At 41.6% G+C, this 8,501-nt stretch overlaps 1 protein-coding gene across 2 annotated transcripts; it reads left to right on the top strand.

The window, feature by feature from the left end:
* The first annotated feature begins 3,188 nt into the window (after positions 1-3,188).
* Positions 3,189-8,465, top strand: atp6ap2 (ATPase H+ transporting accessory protein 2). 2 transcript variants are annotated; one of them, XM_083549669.1, is made up of 9 exons: positions 3,189-3,346; positions 4,041-4,174; positions 4,370-4,498; positions 4,674-4,769; positions 5,141-5,278; positions 5,377-5,430; positions 5,923-6,072; positions 6,371-6,487; positions 7,755-8,465. In XM_083549669.1, the coding sequence occupies exons 1-9, from the start codon at positions 3,304-3,306 to the stop codon at positions 7,947-7,949; spliced, it is 1,056 nt and encodes a 351-aa protein (XP_083405795.1). In that variant the 5' UTR covers positions 3,189-3,303; the 3' UTR covers positions 7,950-8,465. The 2 variants fall into 2 exon arrangements, with proteins under 2 accessions (XP_083405795.1, XP_083405796.1); XM_083549670.1 differs by having other exon boundaries at positions 3,193-3,346; positions 4,044-4,174.
* Positions 8,466-8,501: the final 36 nt, after the last annotated feature.

The raw sequence follows: 8,501 nt of genomic DNA, 5'->3' as shown, positions 1-8,501 counted from the left end.
TTGGAAGCTAAGGAACCTTCATTGCCTCAAGAAAGAAGGTTCTACCAGTAACCCTTTCTAAAAACAAAAAACTTGTAGGATATTACCAAGAACCATAAATGGTTCCAAGTGAAGGACTCCTCATTCGAAACACCTTTGGATAATTAAAGATACTTAAAGAATAAAATTCGTGATTTACTTGGAAACCTTTTGTAAGTTGGATGAAGAACCTTATTTACCACAGAACCCATGAGGAACTTTGGATAATCCAGAGTGTTAGAGTTCTGAAAAAGAGTTCTTGGGTAAACTCATTCATACAGCCTGCACCACAAAGGTTGTTAAGTAAAAATAAAAAATAAAAAGGTTCTTTAAGGGTTCTACTTGGAAAACACCAAGTTAAAATGTTCCACAGAGAAACTTTGAAGGATTCAGAATGAAGACCTGTTCTGGGATGTAAAGAAAACTTCATTATCCCAATTCAAGCCTAGAATTCTGATTGTAAATCTGATGAACCATTTCATTCCAGTTGAAATATTTGGTTTAGTGGAGAAACTGGGTCAAATTGAGGAACCAACTTAAAAAATATATTCATCCTGGTTCTTGATGCTCTCCAGAGAAAAGGGGTCTTCCAGGGTTCTTTATAGGATTATTGAATAATCGCATCTTCCGTGCGTTCTGGAAAGCTTTCCGATCGGGTAACTCTGCTGTAGCGTGCTGCACAGAGGTGGGTTTCCCTGAATGTCGGTGATCCTGAATGTTCTCCGGGTGTAGGAGCACTCTGAAGCATCTCAACACTCTAAAACTGCTGCACTTTTACAATCCACGAGCCTGAGTGTAATTCCATTACGAACCCTTCTCATAGTTCACGCGGCATGTAATGACATTTTTGATTAAACGGAAAAGGGCATGTCTAATTCACTGCCATTCAGGAAGCCTCGCTGTTTTCCCTTCTTCTTTCTTTCTTTCTTTCTTTCTTTCTTTCTTTCTTTCTTTCTTTCTTTCTTTCTTTCTTTCTTTTCGTTTTGTCAACAAAAGTCTACGGAGTCTACGCTCGAAAGAGGAAACGTTCTTGTGCGGATATTTTCCACGTCGTCGTGTACGGTTCTATAGGAAACTCGATAGACTATGATGGAAAAGTTTGGGGCGTCATTTGAACTAGGAGACCCAAACCTGTGTACAAAGCCTGCTCCATGAAGATCTGCTTTCAATGGGATGGAGTGGAAGATCTTCTGCTAGAGACCTCCCATTTAAGATCAATTAGAACGTTGACTGCACCTCAGACCTCCTCACTTCACATACATCACCTGACTTTACTACCACCCTCGTCGGCAAATAAACCTCCACAAAATCTAGTGGAACATCTTCCCGCTTTCTTAAACAGCGTCCGTTCTTTTTTTGGTTTCCTTCAAAACGAAAAACTTGAAGACATGAATGTTAAACAAACATGTCCTGAGAGAAAACATCACAAATTTTGTATCTTTCGTTTTAGCAGAATATTTTAAAATTGTCTTCTGTACACGTCTGGGCATCATTTCTTTAGACATATCTGGTTTTAAACATTCGTGCTGATGTGAAAGCTTCACTCCTATCTGAGCTGCTCTTATAGAAAACTATTTACACCTTCTGACCAATCAGAATCCGATCCAACACATTACACTCCTTCCTGAATCCTAACCAGAACTTGGGTGTGGTTGCGAAAGACCTGGGATTGGACCTCACACCCTTTAGGTAAACTCATAAACCAGGTACCATTTATCATCCTATGTGCAGGAACATCTCAGGATTGTGCAATCTCAGACTCACAACAAAAAGTTTCGAAAAATGAGAAACATGCTTGTAGCTTCAGATATTAGTTAGCAGCAAAAATCGAACACACTCGGTTTCAACGATATGCAATATAATTCAATACTATTTATTTTAGTTAATTAAATTGATTTCTAGCAACAACAACAAAAAAGAGAGAAAAGAGAACGACTCCAAAAAAGAAAGAAACCACCGCGAATACGCAACGCCGATCGAAAACATAGTAATGTAGCAAGAGCTCCCTCATGTGGCTAAAAGAAGTACTGCAGGACAAAATCATTATTATTACAGGACCTCATAAATTGATGTAATTTCTTCTCAAACCCGTAATTTTTTTTTTTTACATTTCTGACATTATCACATTTATAGAAAATATATTTTTCAGAGAATATAAAACATTTTTTCACACTTCCTGAACAATGAGAATCGCGCATGTCCAGATTAACATTACGGGCATGAAGGTTCTCTAATTATAGAAATCTTGATTGATAAAAGTCTCACTCTTAAAATGTTTAATTATCGCATGTTGTCCTTTTCTGCGTTTTATTGTCATTATCTGTAACTTTGAGAAAAAAGCTGTAGGCCACGCCCACTTTACAACCTGCTCTATACTAGGAAGAGATTTAAGTACAAATATACAACAAAAATACATTGAGAGAAATAAATAAAAATAGTCCCAAGTCTGGACACCTCCAGACTATTTTCTGATAAATGCATGACCTAAATTAATTACATTTAAAAAAATTGACATCTAAAATAAAATTCTCTTTTCCAACCTTTACACAAGCTTCGTTAAAACACATTTCATTCTCAAATCTTTTATAAAAAACGACATTTCTCGTGTTCAGCAAGTGAAAACTTGGTTCAACATTTACACTGTTATGTGAATGTACAGTATTATATAAATTAAAAAAGATTTCAGGTGTATATTTGGTCATTAAGAGAAATTTGGACACTTTTAATGACTTAATATTTTAAAGGGAAAGACCCCAGAAATACAGAAAAGTCCTGTTCAGTACCCTGTACTTTCTAATGTACATGAGTTACAGGACTTTTAAATGAATGTAATCTTTAAATAACTAATAACCCCTAGAAAAACAGATAATTCTTATTATTTAAAACCATGTCAGATGTTTTGAAAAGTTCCGGAATGTGCAGTAGATATTTACCAAACACGTGTGTAGGGTGAACACTGAGCTCCACTTCTGATTCGCAGCTGTTTAAAGTGTTTAAACTTCAGAATGACTCTCCTGGAGATCCCCAGCCACGAATATTCCCTTTACACGGTCAGAAGTTGTTATTATTAATATTAGTCCTTTTTTTTTCTTTCCAAACAAAACCCCCCGGCATTATAACTCCAGGTTAATACACAAACGCGTCCACTAGGGGGCGACGCAGCTAAACTTTCCGTTGTCACGTGTCTGCTGTACGTCATCACGCACGACGTGCAGTAAGACGGTCAGCTGATCATCGGTGAGGGAGGAAGTGTCAGGTCGCGGATCTCGGGATTCTTCACGGACGATGAACAGCGCAGCGCTTTTCGTCACGTTTGCTGCTTTGGCAGGTAAAAGCGCGAAGTTTTCCATTTTCTTTTTTTGTCTGAAAAGTGATTTATTTGAAGAGATCAGCGTGTGAACGTCGGAATCAGTCCAGGCTAGCATAGGATGCTAATCCATCAGCCGGCTGAAGGGTTAAATCCCAAACAGCTGCACGTTCCCTGTATCCGTGCACTTCCTGGTGTATATCCGGGTTCTAGAAATAATGTTTAATATTGTTAATAACCTGTGAAGTGCACTACATAGTGAACGGGTTATTCAGGATTTGGCCGCTTTTTCACTCAGATTGAAAGATTTACAATGGAAATAATCGTCGTTCACGTTTTTTATTCAGCGCGAATGCTTTAACAGATGTTTATTCATGTAAAAAAAAAAAAAAAAACAATTAATAGACACAAACGCAATGTTAGAGTTGTTTGACACCGTTGGAGTCACGTGATTGCGCTGGTCACGTGACCGCGCCTTCAGTCTCCAGCTGATCACGTGCTTTTTTTTTTTTTTTACTGTTTTACTTCCGGGTTTTGATCTGATTTATTGGGTTGAATTAAAACTTGTGATTTAATGCGCTTATAAGAAGCAAGAAGACAGAAACTTGTGCGGAAATGAGATATGATGCACCTGATCTCTGTGTTATTACTCTGTAAAAGTAAAACTTGTTATTATTATTAATATTATTATTATTATTATTATTATTATTCTCAGCAGGTGTTTTGGGGGACCAGCTGACGGTGCTGCGGAGCCCCCAGTATGTGAACTTCAGATCAGGGAAATGGCCGCTTGCTGGAGAGAAGATCCCGGACCTGGTGGCGCTCACCATGGGCTTCTCGATCCGCGAAGTATTTATTCTCATACACATTGTGCTTATCAAAGTGGAACAAAATCAAAATCTAAAGTGATTTATTTCACTCAGATAGATAGTTACACAACTGCTCACTTCTGGTTTTGATTTCGACACTTCCTGTATGTTGAAGGATCTCTCAACATGATTTGTGTGAGTATGTGATTTTTGATGGAGTCTCTTCTCTGTGCAGGATCTGGAATGGCCCGGTTTGGCAGTAGGTTCTCTGTTCCAGCGTCCGCGCGCCAACGCCTTGATTACGGTCCGGGGCATCGACAGTTTGGATCTCCCCTCTAATATCTCCTCGTACCCCCTGGAAAATGTGAGCATTTTTCACAAGTCTTCTCGTTTCCATTCGTCAACTTCCTCTGCACTTCTTTTTTTTTAATGTTGCACAGTTGTGGAATTGAACTTCCTTTATTTTGTAGTCATGCGACTCTAACGTGGTTTCCTGAAGTTTTTTTTCCTGCTGATTCATTACCACCTCCCCTTTGCAGTCGGTGCCCTTCACCCTGGACAGCGTTGCGAACTCCATCCACACCCTGTTTGCTGAGAGCACTCCGGTGGTCCTGCAGCTCGCTCCCAGCGAGGAGGTACACACTCCTCACCTCACACTCTGTTTAGTGGAAAGGAAATATAATAATAAAGAAGAAAGGCAGGAAATCTTTTGAGAGCACACACACACACACACACACATTTATACAGAGGTCTAAATAAATAACACGTTTCTGCCCCTGCGTGTTTTGCCAGAAGGAGTGCAGGGTTACCGCGGGTTTAAAGCGGTTGTCATGGGAACAGGAACCGTGCTCTGAAATCTTTAGTTGGTATGCAGCTGGTGTGTGAATTTCTGAGTCCAGTCGACCCTTAACCTCTGGGTTACAGATTCCGGGGTTCGACCCTGCATCCTGTCCCTGATTAGACACTTGGGATCTTTATTTAAATGTGTGTGTGTGTGTGTGTGTAGAGGCTGTACATGATGGGCATGGCCAACACGGTGTTTGAGGATTTGCCCGTCACTCTGCAGCAGATCCGCACTCGTCTATCACAGGAGGGTTCGGTCCTGCCTTCACTCCCACTCAACTCACTGAGCCGTAACAATGAGGTCTCTCTCACACACACACACACACACACACAGCTAATTATTAATATTACTATTTATATATGTATGTAATAAAACATGTTCTTGTTCCTCATGTCCAGGCTGATCTGCTCTTCCTGTCCGAGATACAAGTCCTACATGATATTTCTGCTCTGGTACGTCAACATCAGACACTCGAAACTAATGCACACACATTTTTACATTTCCATCCCTCCATTCCTCCCTCTTTCTTCTTCAATCTCCAACAAACTCCATCTATGATTCTCTCGTGCAATCTGTCTCACTCCCCCCTCTATATCTGTCTCTCTCAATCTCTCCACTCCTTTCTTCCTTTCTATCTCTTTCTATCATTTTGCTTGTTCTCTTTTTTAATCCTCTTTATTGCCCCCTCCCTCTTTCTCTCACTTTCTCTCCTTCCCTTCATGTTCTTTTTTAAACCTTTCACCTTTTTCGCTTTCTCGCCCTTCTTTTTTCTCTCTCACTCTTTGTGGCTTTTCTCTCTCTTGTTTTTGTCTCTTCTCTCATCTATGGTTCCTGTGTCTTTTTCTTTCTCACCCCCCCCCTCTCTTTGTTTTTTTATTTATTTATTTTTTTTTGCTTTGACCGTCTGTGTCTCTTCTGCGCCCCCCCTCCCCCCCCCTGTCTAGCTGATGAGACACAGGCACTTGGCTAAAGACCAGGCTCCTGATCTGTTCAGTCTGGAGCTGGCCGGTATGGAGGAGCTCTCCCGCCGCTACGGCTCAGACTCCCCTCAGTTCCAGGACGGCCGTGAGATTCTGGTAGCTGCGCTGCAGAAGGTAAAAAAAAAAAAGAAAAACCCACAACACACGTTTTGAGTTTTCAGATCCTTCTGTGTGCGGTTAAACAGGAGGGGAACACGCTTCCTCAACCTGCACTGGTACCCCGGTGCGTTCACCACAAACACCTTTTTCAAGTGCATGTTTATCGATACTTAGCTTGGAAAAAGAATGTATTGTTGATGTCGTAAAAAAGGTCTTAAACCCGGTTTAGTTTTGTAGTTTCTTGGTAAATTGCACATGAATAAAGAAGGGACCCTGTTCAAACCCTCCTCCTCGTCTGCGTCGTGTCTTCCAGTTCGCCGAGGACGTCTTCGGCGTGTACAGCAGCAACGCGGTGGTGGAGGTGGTGACGGTGAAAACGTTCGAGAAGCCGCTCATCAGGAAGTCACGCTCCATCCTGCAGGCTAAACAGGTAAGCGTGTCGAACACGTCGGTGTATTTAGCGCCATCGTGTTGGAAACGTGCAGAAGAGAAAAACGCACCAGGGTGAAGAGGCGAAGGTTTTTATATCATACGTTTGTACCTTTTTGTTTATTCTGTCCTTCGTTCTCTGTAAACCGCAGGACGTCCCACAGACTCGCACTTTCTCTGCTGAGATATTTCTCCTGATCCTGCACGCGCGCACACACACACACACACACACACACACACACATGTAGATATACATATTTTAGCACTGCACAACATAAAATTTAAACGCTTCTGAAAATAATACGCATAACTGCATAAATACGTTTTTTTCGGCACCTACGAAAAAGGTTCTTAGCAGCGTCTCTCTAAACGCTCGTAAATCGTTGCCCTTTATCGCTAAGCGGTTGCCTGTACAACCTGGGAACTTGTGGTTCAGTGCACCAGATAAGAAACCTTTGGCACCACGACGCCTGACGAGCAAAACCTCTAGCAATCCAGTGGAATTCATTGTTTGCTCGCAATGCCGTACAACAGAAACAGAACAAAACAACCTGTATAATGTGTGTTTGAAGGTTCAGAAGACTGCTGATAACCACTATGGGGTCCTGTGTAACCATTCCGGAAATCTGCTTTTTTTTTTTTGTGGTTTACAATGCCAAACCCGACCCCGTACGCCGGCCCTGGAGCTTCTCCAAGGAGGTTAAAGTACATAAGGGGCGCTAATACTTTTAGAATCATCAAAGTGCAAATCTGAACAAATATTCGCAAGATGACGGAAACCGCACGCCACTACAATACTGTGTTGACCAATCGAGAGCCTGTACGGATTTAGAGCTCCGCCCACAGACTTTGGAATACATAGTGGAATTACAGCATGCATTGCGGTTGGGAAATTTATTCAGTCGTGTTGCACAAATAGGCGAGCTGCAGAAACCAGCAAACCCCCCACACCCCCAGCCAGGAAGTGGCTAGCCGGCTATAAATAGAAGTGTCTGGCCAGAGCATGCTTACCCACAGCCAGCAGTTTACATGATGCAAATGAGTCAAGGGCACTCTCTGTTTTTCTTTGTCTCCTGCGTATAAAAAAACCCACACCAAAGTCTGACCTCGTTTTACTTTTAAAACAGAAACTCGCAAAGGTGCATGAGATCCTGTGAAGCGCTTCGAGACGGTCTTTTTCTTTTTGTCCGGCGCTTCCCAAAGTAGCTCCATAAAGTAAAACAATTAATAAATCAACCGTGTATTAAGCGCTTCTTCTCTCCCCCCAGAGTAACCCAGGAAACCCCTACAACCTGGCCTACAAGTACAACTTCGATTACGCCGTGGTGTTTAACATCGTGCTGTGGCTCATGATCGTGTTGGCTCTCGCCGTCATCGTCATCTCCTACAACCTGTGGAACATGGACCCGGGCTACGACAGCATCATCTACAGGATGACCAATCAGAAGATCCGCATGGACTAAACCGTGTGTTGTGCCGCAGTGCGGTTGCTGTGTGTCGTTGTTATGCGTGTGTGTGTTTGTGTGGGTGTACAGGTTTCTCATTTCCATACATCGAGTATATTGTGTGTGTACAGAGATAAAAATGTCATTTTGTGAATATAGGATGAAGAATATTTATTGATCTTTGGCGAGGAAAAAAAAAGATTACATCTACGTATACAGTAAATGATAGACGGATGAACATGTGTTTAGCTTCCATTAATTGCACTCCTATTGGAGTGAAGGTTCTGCTGTAGAATTGTGCTCATGTGAGGTACTGTGTTTGTGATCCACCTCATTCCCTCATTCATCTGTATTTATTGTCTTTGTTTTAATTCCTGATACACTGGACCATAATATCTGGCGTGGGGTAAAAAAAGTGGGCTGATTTGACCAGAATTGCATGCGTTGAATTAAAAACTACATCACTATTTCACATTGCCATGAAACGTTGTTTTCTGTCCATCTGAAACTCAATAAAACCGTTTAGGAGACGAATTAAGACTCGGCCGCTTTTTACCTAGACATCACGCC

This window comes from Silurus aristotelis, assembly GCF_946808225.1.
Source record: "Silurus aristotelis genome assembly, chromosome: 9".
Classification (NCBI taxonomy): Eukaryota; Metazoa; Chordata; class Actinopteri; order Siluriformes; family Siluridae; genus Silurus; species Silurus aristotelis.
The sequence above is the reverse complement of the archived record's forward strand: the minus strand, read 5'-3'. Positions and strand labels throughout refer to the sequence as shown.

What these genes read in the sequence shown, in the direction of transcription:
- atp6ap2 (XM_083549669.1), top strand. Translation starts at nt 3,304, where the DNA reads ATGAACAGCGCAGCGCTTTTCGTCACGTTTGCTGCTTTGGCAG. An exon ending in CACTGAGCCGTAACAATGAG is followed by an intron (nt 5,279 to 5,376) that starts GTCTCTCTCACA and finishes CCTCATGTCCAG; the next exon opens with GCTGATCTGCTCTTCCTGTC. An exon ending in TACATGATATTTCTGCTCTG is followed by an intron (nt 5,431 to 5,922) that starts GTACGTCAACAT and finishes CCCCCTGTCTAG; the next exon opens with CTGATGAGACACAGGCACTT.